The 13784-nt window shown below is 40.1% G+C and overlaps 1 protein-coding gene across 2 annotated transcripts in view; it reads left to right on the forward strand.

The window, feature by feature from the left end:
* Window positions 1-1708: 1708 nt before the first annotated feature.
* The window catches only part of synrg (synergin, gamma), a gene marked incomplete at its 5' end in the record, with an annotated part of 48650 nt that continues 36574 nt past the window's right edge, over window positions 1709-13784 (forward strand). The window contains 3 exons of one of the 2 annotated variants that reach the window (XM_080006955.1): window positions 1709-1746; window positions 11041-11081; window positions 13123-13265. In XM_080006955.1, coding sequence (XP_079863081.1) covers window positions 1712-1746; window positions 11041-11081; window positions 13123-13265 — 219 coding nt within the window. The remainder of the gene's footprint in view (window positions 1747-11040; window positions 11082-13122; window positions 13266-13784) is intronic. The other variant, XM_080006954.1, reaches the window with a different exon arrangement.

The raw sequence follows: 13784 nt of genomic DNA on the forward strand, positions 1-13784 counted from the left end.
GATGGCTTTCAGTTTGATATCATAAAAAGGAATGTGCCCAAGAAAATTCTAGCAACCACACCGCACATGCTGTCCTTTCCTAAAATTGTTCATTACTTGCACAAAATGTGATATTTGTCCCATCAATGCTGTACCATGAAGCAGGCATTATGCAAACTAGAAACACAATTATGCAAGCACTTGCACACCCTCCTCCCAGGACAAAACTCCCAAAATAAATAATTATTTTATATATGTACATACCGATCAGCCACAATATTAAAACCACCACTAATTACCACTAATATTGTGTAGCTCCCCCTCATGACCCCTGAAGGTGTCCTGTGGTATCTGCACCAAGACATTAGGAGCAGATCCTTTAAGTCCTGGAAGTTGTCCGGTGGGGCCCCCATGAATCGGACTTGTTGTTCCAGCACATCCCACAGATGCTCCATCGGATCGGACCCTAACCTGAGCCATCCACATGATGTAGAAGAAAAGGTGATTCATCAGACCAGGCCACCTTCTCCCATTGCTCCATGTCCAGCTCTGACGCTCAGGTGCCCATTGTAGGTGCTTTTAGAGGTGGACAGGGGTCAGCATGGACACTCTGACCGGTCTGCGGCTAAGCAGCCCCATATGCAGCAAGCTGCATGCATTGTGTGTTCTGACATCTTTCTATCATAGCAGCATTTACATTTTCAGAAATATGTGCTACAGTAGCTCTTCTGTGGGATCAAACCAAATGGGCTGGACTTCGCTCCCCGCACGCATCAATGAGTCCCATGACCCTGTCGCAGGTTCACCGGTTGTCCTTCCTTGGACAACTTTTAGTCGGTACTAACCACTGCACACCGGGAACATCACACAAGACCTGCTGTTTTGGAGATGCTCTGACCCAGTCGTCTGGCCATCACAATTTGGCCCCTGTCAAAGTCGCTCAGATCCTTACGCTTGTCCATTTTTCCTGCTTCCAGCACCTAAACTTCAATAACTGAACTTGCTGCCTAATGTATCCCACCCACTGGAATGAGATGAGCAATGTTGTTCACTTTACCTGTCAGTTATTTAATGTTGTGGTTAATCGGTGTGTGTGTGCGTGTGTGTGTGTGTGTGTGTGTGTGTGTGTGTGTGTGTCTGTATGTGTGTGTGTGTGTGTGTGTGTGTATGAGTGTATATATATATATATATATTAACAACCAATGTTTAGAATAGCAATTAAATGTTCTTCTTTGGAAAATAAATACCCTGATGTCTATTGATGAATATTAAAATAAGCACACGAGTTATGATAACAAACTCAAGAAAAAAAAAAAATCAAATAAAATAAAAAAAAAAAAAAAAAAAAAATATATATATATATATATATATATATATATATATATATATATATATATATATACACTGTATAAAATATATATATATATTTTTTTTTTTTTCTTGAGTATGTTATCATAATATGTGTGCTGATTTTAATATTCATCAATAGACATCAGGGTATTTATTTTCCAAAGAAGAACATTTAATTGCCATTCTGAACATTGGTGGATAATAATTATTAGCGCCGACCCTTGGAAGGCTATACACCAGTGAAAAGTGACGCACAGCGCTCGGCGTTTAGTGTTAGAAACACTGACATCTAGCGGCGGATGTGGAGAGTCGCAGCAACACGGAAGGGCTCGGTTGACGTCACAGCTGACGACATCTTTCGGCACGGACGGCTGGTATCAAGATGGCGCTGCGGCCAGGATCCGGGGGAGGCAGCAGGTATTATATATGTACATTTTTTTTTTTTAACTATTATCAGATAAAATGTGCGGGGGAAAAAAAATATAGCCACTCACATCGTAACTGCCAGAGGGATAGAGTGAGGAAACGATCGGGGCTGCTTTGTTGTCGGGGTGATGGGATGGGTTGGGATGGCTAGCCTGTCAGGTGTCTGCTTGGGGAGCTAGCAGGCTAGCTAACTGCTAGCTCGTCCACTAGTTTTTACCGGGGTCGGAGCAATGGAGGCCAGCTCTACCGCCGCTGGGGTGAAGCCCAAATGGCCTCTGTATGGATTTATGTTCCATCTACATGTCAACGTTCCGCCATTACACAGTTGGCCGAAAGGTTTCAAATAGCACCATGTTTGGTGTTGTTATAACCATTTTGTTTCCCACTCTGGTACACACAGTATATGTACAGATGTAATTTCCCATTTGTGACCGAGTATGAATTGTTGATACAGATATGTATTGTTCATATTTGACTTTGCATATCACCAAATGTTCCCTTTTCTCACGTCATTTATAGGTTTATATGTAATGTAGTGTTTGTGGCTGTAGATTATTTCTGCCAGTTTGTAACATGGTATCAGGCAAATATAATCCATATAACAGGCAGTGCAATCCATCTCTGGCCTGTGAGTCTTTCATGGGGACTCGCTTCCCGTGAGTCTTTCGTGGGAGTGTGTTTTTATGTTGTTGCGGACCCCTAACCTAAGAGGCATTTCTGTCATCATGTGGTGGGCAATAACGTTTTTTATAATCTCAAATCTTATTATTGTTAACGGCGGCTCAGTAACAGTTCTTCTAGTAAGTTTGTATAAATTGTGATTTCTAAATGTGTTCACCTGATAACCTCTGAGGGGATGACATCTAATGTAATATACTACTACATTACTATGACTCCAAGCTTTGTACTCTGATTTCAGTTTTTAGAGACGGGATTGTGGTCGGGTTTAACTTAAAATTGCAACTGTGATCAGTAAATGGATTGGGAATATTGTGGTGTCCCACATCATGTCGATGTTAAGGCAGACTGATCTACAGAGACTAAGGAAACACTTTCCCGATGGCTCTTTTACAAGCTGAGCTTCAGCCTGAGCCGTTTGAATAATGAATACTGTACTGGCTATGAGCCTTTCCGCTGTCCAGGTGATACCGATACGAGTGTCGAAACCTGAGAACTCCAGACTCCAGATTAGATCAGCCCGACTGTATGTAACGGAGAAGTCCCTCGCCTCGAAGAAAATGGGGTCGTTGTAAATGCTCTAGATATCACATTTACATTTACATTTAGTCATTTTAGCAGACGCTTTTATCCAAAGCGACTTACAATTGTTCAAACACCGACGGACGCAGCCATCAGGAGCAATGAGGGGTTAAGTGTCTTGCTCAAGGACACTACAGCATGCTAGCAGGAGGAGCCTGGGATCGAACCAGCAACCTTTAGATCACTAGACCACCAGCTCTACCTCCAGAGCTACCATCCCCACATCCCCACATATCCAAAGTTGTTTGGATCGCTGAGGTCAGAATGTCCACAGTCGTCGAGCACGTCGGGTGGGTTGGCCTCTCCCCCGGGTTCATTAACTTTCTGGAAGCAAGGAATCCACCCGCCAGTCTTGGAATGACTTAAAAACACAGCATCAACTTTTACAATCTGCACAAACAAAAACTATGACCTCCACACCCAATTATATTGTTATTATTTTTGAAATCACCATCAGTACATTTTAAAAGTAATGAAAACATTCAAAGCCTAAAAGAGATCAAATAGCTCTTAGTAGAATAAAGTAAAAAGGGAATGGATGTTACACTGACAACGTGATGACACATTTTAGGATTTTAGGCGTGATCAAACAAAACATACTATTGGTTAAAAAAAAATTGGCGTTAGCCAGGAGAGGGAGCAATACTACAGTCTAGTGACAATACACACAACGACTGTGACATTCAGAGCTTCAGTATGGCCTCGTTTTGCTGGAGTTGGCATATTTAACTTGACTTGAATTTATAATGCCTGTTTTCCCCTCCAGAATGAATGACTGACATGTGTAAGATCAGACCTGCTGGCATTTCTCAGCAGGAATTGTTATGTTTGTGGTAGGTTACTAAGTTGGTGCCAAAAAGCCCCACTCATCATTTGCGCAGCCCATGAGTTTTACTAAAGAGCTCTGTTGCAGGTTTGGTTATCTGAAAAACCAGCTGTTTATTTCCTTAGTTAATTAATAAAATTTCCCACCGAATGCTTGTCCTGCGTTTTCCCTTTTAAATAATTGAAGTCAGTCCATCTTCAACTTTGCCCTTGGATACTCTTGGATGTTCATAAACATCTAGGACCATATGCGGTTGTTTTGTTTTTGAATATTGTCCTTTATCTCTAGCTCTCTCTTTAACTACTTGACTAAAAGCCAAAGTAGTTCAGTCTAGTCAATATATTGTTGTGATGTCTATATCGTGACATGAGAGTCGTTTGTGTTATTGTAATATCCTGATATAGTTAAATGTTTTTAAGGCTGCATTTCGGTAAGGTAAAGCTGTTTTCTCAACATCATTGACCTTTTTAGTTATTCTAATCAACAGCTCTACTCGCTAGGTCATAATATCCAGTGTCCATTGCTTCTCAAAAAAATTTGTTTGTGTAAATATCTTATAATATTATCTCAGACAAAATATTGTCAAGTTATGGATGTTTAAGCATTCATTACATTTTTTCAATAAAGTCCAGCCCTAGTTTAGTTAGCTTTCATATTTATTTTCTTTATTTTTGCATAAGGAATTGCTTTCTTTATGCATTTAAACTTCATACACATGCAGATGTTGTTTTCATCTTTGTAAGAGTAGATTACGGTTTTCATTATATTTCACTGCATATTCCAACTTTTAAAAATCAACACTGTTTGATAATAACCAACCATGCTGTTTGATAATAATTTGTTTTTTGTTGTGTTTTGTTTTAACAAAGCAAGCGCCTGTCTATCTGCCACAGCTGCTATCACTGCTGATCTCCTTCTGTGTTAATCTGCTAATCCGTGACTTGTTATTTGCTGTGATATGGTGGTGGGTGGCGACAGAAAATTGTTCCTATAAAAGCCTTTTAAGCTCTAAATCTTAGAACGAGCAGATGTGAACCAGAATCATTTCAAGTCATTTCGAGTCATCTTCATCAATCGATAATACATTTAAATATATTGCTAATGATAATTCATAATGCATTATCAGGGTAATGTTTACCCTGTGATGCTGTAAATGTTGTAATAAGATCTGTTTAATATATAACAAGCATTTAGGAATTGCAGTACTGGTTTAACATCTGGTTTAACATCTCATAGCATAAAAAACATTTGTTTGTTTCAGTCTTTTTTACCATGAACAGATAAAAACGTAATCCCCACAACCCTATGTAGAGATTATCGATTGATCAGTGATTCTCTGGCTCCATTTTCACACGTTTTAATATCCATCTTCAGTATCCACACTCCTCATTGAGATCCGATTGTATTCTCCATTTCTCCATACTTTTTGTTTATTATTCAGGAACAAGGTCATGCTTGGAATAGTCGGATTTCTGCCCATGAAGGTGTTGTATGTCGATTGAAAATGCGATTTCATTTCACTTACACTCAATGCTGTCAAAATGCGTTCATGACAACCTTGAGAGGTGGTTTGGCTGATTGGATTGGATCTGTTTTTTTTTTTTTTGTTTCGTTTTTTTCATGGGCTAAAGTGCTATTCGATTGCAGTCTGATCACCGAGATGCATGTTAATGTCAGGTGTAAACGGCGTTGCTGACCATCTCCCCAAGGCCCATCTCCTACTATTGATCCCATTTTTGCCTTGCAGAGAGGCTGTCGGCCATTTCACTTTCATGTTTTATCGCCTACTTGTTTGGTAGCTGGTACTAATGGTTCTGCCGTTCAGTAGTTTTTCTTTGGAATTCCAATTGACTAGAGGCTTAAAAGGCGTACAATGTGCCTGCGACGTCCTGGTGAAATAAATGAGGCTACATTAAACCATTTGTCAACCACTTTTAAATTGCATAGGCACAGCAGAGGCGCATTATGGGATTGTTGTTTTTTAAAGTGCTTGTTTTCTGATCAATAAATGTCTTCCCGAGCCACAGAAACGTATTATTGGATCAATTCTTCTTACTTGTCAGATTTAGTGCTTGTGGTCAAAGTAGTATTTGTTCATGCAGCCCCTGAAATTCACTGAGGCTGAACAACAAAATCCACAATGCATTCAGATTGAGTCTGGCCTCCGGGAAATAACTAAATCAACAGCCTCTCTGAGAGGGGCTTCAAAATGTTGACTAGCTTTTAGGGGTGTAACAGATCACAAAATTCACGGTTCGGTTCGACACAATACAGTGGTGTCACGGTTCCGTACGTTTTCGATATAGCAAAAAGGTAAAAATGGCAGAGAAATGTAATTGATTTTTGATTTATTAAAGGGGACCTATTATCCTTCTTTATACACAAATTAATATAGATCCCGAAAATATGTTTTTGAATTTTTTTCTGAAAATTCCACCTAGATTATGCATTCTAGCTATTCTAACATACCTGTGTACCATTCCGTTAGAAAACAGGTTGTTTTTTGTGGGAGGAGCCAACCTCCCGAGGTCCTGAGTTCTGTGAGCCACTAGCGTTTGAGCCGATAAATAATCTTCACTCATATCAGCTCTACAAGGCCTAATTTAAAAGTTTGTTCTGACTTTCGCTGCTGTGCTCCAAGCTTGTGGGACAAGGACATCGCACCGGGACTCTCAGACGCAGAGATTTTTTCGTTTCATCTAAATGTCGGAAAATAAAATAAATAAATACATCTACAATAGAAACACACAATTTTTTTGTTTTGTTTAGAGAAACGCACAGCGGACCTCACGCCACAGCCTACAGTCTATGCACCGCATCATTTAAAAAAAAATGTTTTTGAGAGAAACGCAGCAGAATCATTTTTGAGATTCTTACATTTCCATCGTCTGCAGTTTCTTCACGGACAGCTGGCATTAATTCCTATTTCTTTCAAAACATTTGTTTGTTGAGTTACTCAGATCCAATTCTAATGAAGCCCAACGTGACGTAGGGGTTGGCTGCAAACGTTGGTTCACGGGTTGTTTCAGGACATGTTTTTTGAAATAGACAGCTCACCAAAAAACTGGCCGAGTTGTCTTTTGTTCTCGTGGTGGGCGTTCCGATTCCTTTCAGGGACACAAATCTTTCGATTCAATTCACTAAAAAAATTTGTTCACTGATTCGTTCACCGAATCGCGAATGATTTCTGGTGATTCTCACGTTCGGGAACGATTCGCTCTTGCAGTGAATCCGTTGAGTGAGTGTTCTCTGTAGCCCGAGTCCGTGCAGGAAGACTGCTGCCGTCTAACGATGTTTAAACAAGTTTGACACTGCACTTTGATGGTGTGGGTATAGGCTGCATGTTATTTAAGAAATGTACTACGATGTACTGCAGCGCATGAGACTTTTTACTACGGTGGCCAGACGTCCGAGTTTGTCCGGGATTGTCCCAGCTGTGTGTCCTGAGTCCCGACAAATATCTGTAAAACACTAAAATCTCCCAGTTTTCACAATAATAATAATAATAATATTATTATCCATGTAAATGCAGCATTCTGCATTTATAGTATAGTTTAGAGTATCGGTTGCGCACAGTGGAATGCCGACATTGAAAATTATAAGACAGCCAAACATAAGCCATCGTCATAATAATAATAATAATATAAACGCATACATATGGGATAACTATCTAAAATAAAAATATCAAATAAGAATATTTTAATGAACAATTTGACCTTACAAAGATTTTACTTGAACTTACATGTCAATGTTGCCGAGCGTAGGTGGGATCATGCCATCACTGTCAACCCCAAGGATTCTCTTGTATTTTACTCTTCTTTCCCGCTGTCCTCCTGGTTGTTTATTTACCTGTAAACAATGAATATCCTGTATTTTAAACCTTTCTTAAAAAAAACAAAAAAAAAAGGTTGGCACGGCACCACCCATCTCCGCTCCGGTGACCGGTGCTGCCCTGAGCGTGTCCCCTTTCACCCATTTCCCCAAACAAAGCCAATAATTACAATGTGTTTTTGTTGTAATCCAATAAATCGAAGAAAACAGTGTTTAACCGTGGGTAAACAGCGACACTTCATCTGTTTAGATAACAAAAATATCTTTATTCTTTTAGGTGTTCACTGAACATTCACGAAGTAAATAGTATTTACCATAGGCTTGTAAGAGCACAGATTACGCAGCATCCGGGTCCTTTCCCCAACCTGGAAGTTCTGGCCGCAGTGTGCTACGGTGTTTAAAAACGAAACAAAGCGAACGATTTTCTGCAAAATGAAAATGCTATATTTATAATAAACTGTTTCAAATTAATTAGCTGTGTGTGACTTAGTTATATATTATTTCAAGTAATGCGATTGTTTTCCCCCAACCTAATTGTGTGCACCCTCCAGTAAAAATCTAAAAATGCCATTACTCTATACGTTGAACGAATTCTGAAGTCAAAATCGAGTGCTCATCATGCCCAACCCTAATGTCATCAACAAGTCGGAATATTGCCATTACCACGATATGATATTATTTTTTACAATAATGAAAATGATCCCTGTATTATCTTCAACGGTAGACGTTTTTTTAAATTTTATTTATTTTTTTAATCCCACCAGGGGAAATCTGAGAATTGGAACGGAGTACTTACAGTTTACCATGTTCTGAAAGTGGAGTGGATAGGAAAAGAGGGGCGCCCTCTCCGCTCAGTGCTGTTGAGAAACTACTTCGGATCTCACTCCCCCTCTACAGTCCCGTACAGAAACTTTGAGGGGCAGGTGCTTAAAAAAAAAAAAAAAAAGAAAATGCACATGGACCACCAGATCCAGTTCTAGGCATTTTGCCGCCCCGGTCAAACAGAGCAGCACAGCGGAGCGCTAGTCACTGGGAGGAGGAGATGCACCGTGACCTCACTCCGCTGTGGGCACATTGCAGCCGCCTCCCCCGCACTTGCGTGCCGCTCCATATGCAGTTTTGAATGGTCTAGAAGTTAACCTGAAGATGGATTTTATGAGGTAGCACAAATGCATATTTAGGGAAAGCAGGATTTTTTCCAAACATTTGTGAACATTATTGAGCGCCCTCTCACCAGAAATGACAGCACTAGACACTGGTCTTCCTTGCAGCCGGAGAAATGCAGCAATATAACAGTGATGATTTGGGTCCATCGCAGATAACCATCAGCGGAGCAATCTCTCTGACACTGAAGGCCCATACAGCAGCACAAATCACAAGTACATTCTTTGATTTCCCAGCCACTCAGCACCAGATTATTCATATCCAAGCTGCCTTCATGAATATCTATGATTTTGGCAAAATGTTGGCATGATTGACTGGTCCCACATCAAAATAACCCTGCACATCGACAATGACTCGCACGTTAATCAAAGACGGTGCTACGGTATGGATACCCAAGTGCTTTCTGATTGGGGCTACATGATGTTATGCACTCTGCTGTTTGTAATGTTCCCTCAAACAAATTAGCTTCAACTTGCCTCAACTGGCGGCTTATTGCAAAGACCTTTGAAATATGAAGTTGTGATTAAGGCCTAATGAAATACATTTGACTTGACTTGGTGTTCTTGCTATACTGATGTCAAAATTAGACCTTTGTCAAAATTTCTCTCCAACTGGAATCAAAATAACACTAAAGACATCTATTATTAGAGAAGATATGACTTTGAAAGTTGTAAATCGCAATCCCCAGAATATGTGCAGGGGACTTGAGCTGCTTTCACACATGCACTGCAACCCTGAAGTTATCCAGACATTCACCCCGAGGAGCTGTATGTGTAAGCACAAACGTTCGAATCTTTTCGATCGGACATTACCCCGACTTTATCCAGCCAGCACCCTAGTACAAAGTCTGCGTAATGTCCGATTGAGCGGTATGTGTGAACAGAGCAGGTGATTGTCATTCACAGCGAGTGAGTCGGGGTGTCGCGTGTTGATGACGTCTCTGTCATGCGCCACTTATTTCCCTTCGTGTGGATCTTTGTGCACGGGGCATACAGCATGTAGCTGCTTCGTACTCCTTACTGTTTTCCTTTATGTTCCTTTACACTCTTTCGTTTATGTTACTTGCAAATACATGGAGTAGTGAAAAGACAAGTCAGTAGCCTCGTCCGCCATCTTGGGTGCGCTAAAACTCTGCAGCGTCATTGCCTCCTGCGCGCTCTACCCTGCCTCAGCCCCTCTTCTTAACCAAACAGATTATTTCCAGGCGGTGTTAACGTCTCCTAAATGTAATTCTTCTCATCTTGAAATCTGCAGACCCAGATCAGAAAATGTATCATAACCCCTAATGTAAAGTATTTCCTGAACTGGGAGCAGGCTGAAATAATTTTGAATTATACCAGTCATCGTAAATCTAAGAAAAGTTAAATTCATTTATACGAATAACTTGGCGATAGCACCTCTGAAGGTATAATGTGCAGGACTTTGCATTTCCAAACTTAGCTGCACGGATAAAATACATAAAAATCCTCTACCAGCTTGTCTGCTGCCACGTCATGTTTTCACTACCGCTTTCTTCTGTGTTGCAATTCAGAGTATTGAGCAATGGAATTTAGTGGTTAAATATTTTGGTTGGTCAAAGTATAGATACATAATTGCTTAATTATCTAATATATAGAGTCTGAGTTACCATGTCTCTCTGTCGACTCAGTTGAGATGGAAGGAAAAGTTGGCTGTGTTGAAATTGCAGTGTAATTTGATAGCTAAGACGTTAATCTCAGGTTTTTTACAGTTAGTAAATGTAATTTGTAGTTTGTTAACTGGTACTTGGAAGAGAAAAGTGTTCACTGTACATAAGAAGAGGCTACTCAAATGGGATGAAAAGCTCATTCTGCAAGCTTTTTCTGAGTGGGGTGTGATAATATATTTGTGTAAACTTAAACTGACTAAAACAACATGGAGCAAATTTTATTGTAATAATGGTTCACATAAAGGCCTTCATACCAATAAAATATGAATGTTTTGTGGTTCTCAACTTACACACACTCCACACGGAAATTTTTAAGGAACATAACTTGTGAGTGAAGTACAATTTATAAAAATAAATATATTTTGTATATATGTGTGTGTGTGTATAAATAAATATTTTTGAGCCCCTATTGTTCTGAACCATAGCCTACACATGACACAATGTTTGACTTTGTTTGTGCTTTTAAAGTATGCGTTTTATTTTAAAACCATTATCTGTTTTTTCTCTCTCTCGTTAGTTTCATGTATTCTGTTGGAGGGGGCCTGGGACCGCCACAGGGTGAGTCATTCGACCATCAACATTAGCTGTTACACGCGCCTTGGGCTCCTATCTCTCCTGTTGATATGTACTCCATTTCCCTCCTCCACCGTGCTTACTCAAGAAAGGCAGATTAGCAGTTAATTTAGTGAATGCAAGCAATCACCCAACAAAACAGCCACCATATATTTCACTTTATGCAAATATGTTTTATTTTACGTCATATTATACCTTGTTTAATGCACATTTGTTTCCCGCAGCAAAGTATATTCAGTCCAATATGCCATTAGCAGACATTTAAGCTCATGCCACATTGGTGATTTGTAAGCCATGTGCTTTTCTTTGCTGAGATGCACCATTGCATTATTAATCCCCCCAAGCTCTTGTTATTGAGGCTGTTTATTTGCTTTACAGTAGCACTTCTCATAAACTCCAGACACACCGTCGTCTTTCGGGGTCATTACACCCTCCTGCTGGCATTGTCATTTTACCGAGACAAATTATGTGCAGCCCTCTTAACAAGATATTTATTCAGCTTGGTTGAGACCTAACACAGTGCAGCATCTGGCTCCTCAGCTCCCAGCTCTCAGCCATAGCATCCGTGCGATCAAACGCCAGCTCTCTCATCTTTTTCACTCATTCAGTTTTACTCAGAGCTGTTACTGCAGACACTAGCATATATTTTTATTAATTAATTTCATCTCTGGGCAGCTTTCTCCGCAAACTGTCCAAGATACTGCTTAGCAATAGTGTCGAAGCCCTGAGTCCGCTCATTTATGTCTCATGTAAATACTGTATGTACTGTATACACCGATCAGCCACAACATTAACACCACTGACTGGTAAAGTGAATCACGTTGCTCATCTCGTTCCAATGGCATCACTCAAGGGGTGGGATATATCGCAAGTGAACAGTCGGTTCTTGAAGTTGATTTGTTGGAAGCGGGAAAAATGGGCAAGTGTAAGTATCTTGACGACTTTGACAAGGGCCATATTGTGATGGCTAGACGACTGGGTCAGAGCATCTCCAAAATGCCAGGTCTTGTTGGGTGTTCCTAGTATGCGGTAGTTAGTACCTTTTTAGTACCTACTAAAAGTGGTCCTAGGAATGACAAGTGAAGTGGCGAACGGGTCATGGGCGTTCATGGGCTCATTGATGGATGTGGGGAGCGAAGTCTAGCCTGTCTGCTCCGATCCCATAGAAGAGCTACTGTAGCACATATTTCTGAAAAAGTTCATGCTGCTATGATAGAAAGGTGTCAGAACACACAGTGCATCACAGCTTGCTGCGTATGGGGCTGCGTAGCCGTAGACCGGTCACAGTGCCTATGCTGACCCCTGTCCACCACTGAAAGCGCCTACAATGGGCACGTGAGCGTCAGAACTGGCTACACAATATAAGTGGTTATTAGTGGCGGTTTTAATGTTATTGCTGATCGGTGTGTATAGGTCATTGTGGGTAGAGATACTAAATCAGTGTTGAAATTATAAACAAAAAATATTATCCCAATTAAATCTAAATATGATATTCTAAATATATATATATATATATATATATATATATATATATATATATGTATGTATATATATATATATATATATATATGTATTACATTACATTACATTGCATTTAGCAGACGCTTTTATCCAAAGCGACTTACAATTATTCATATTAAGACATATTCATTCATATCCTTAGTCTTGTTGTGTTGTTGTGTCTATTGGTGTTGTCTTTTTATACCTTCATGTCATATGTTGTGTGTTACAAATATTACTTACACATTTGGAGTATGGGGAAACGCAATTTTGATCCTCTGTGTAATTACGTGTTGCATGGTACGATTGACAATAAAGTACACTTTGAACTTTGAACAAACACCGACAGATGCAGCCATCAGGAGCAATTAGGGGTTAAGTGTCTTGCTCAAGGACACTACAGCATGCTAGCAGGAGGAGCCTGGGATCAAACCAGCAACCTTTAGGTTACTAGACGACCAGCTCTACCTCCTGAGATATATATATATATATATATAAAATGCTAACTGTTTGTATGTTCCTGCAGGCATGATGCCCATCCAGCAGCAGCAGCAGCAGCAGCAACAACAGCAGGGCTTCCCCATGGTGCAGGTCATGCAGCCCAACATGCAGGGCATGATGGGAATGAACTTTGGGGGCCAAATGCCACCTGGTACCATGTCGATGCAGGTAAGGTTGTTCCTCTCTACTTTGTGTGTAAAACAGTTTGCTTATTTATAGCATTAGTTAATTGTCCTATTGAAGAACAAGTCAATCTTCAGTGTATTTGACCACCATGATATGTAAATATGTTATGTTTATAATGATTATTTTTTTGTGTCACTGCTTCTACACAAATCTTAACACAGGGGAAATATGCACTCGGTTTTGTGGGGGGAAATAAATTGAAAAAATATCTCTTCGCTGCCTTGGCCCTTGTTTAAGATGTCATTATAGTGACATTGATTATAAAGGTCACAGTTTACAGAATCAACTACGAACCTTTGGTAACATGTTGTGGCAGGAGTGCAACATCGCAAACACTTTTGAATTGATTTCTTAGAGCAATGAATAGCAGCTACTGAAAGACTGGCTGTCACTGATGAATACACATCGCTGATAAACCTTGGAATTGATTTCCATTGAGTTTGTTGGCGCAAAGTGCTCGAATTAAGGGTCCACCTCGCCCTGTTTTCTTTGGGATTCATT

The sequence above is a fragment of the Zeus faber genome (assembly GCF_960531495.2).
Source record: "Zeus faber genome assembly, chromosome: 9".
Taxonomy (NCBI): Eukaryota; Metazoa; Chordata; class Actinopteri; order Zeiformes; family Zeidae; genus Zeus; species Zeus faber.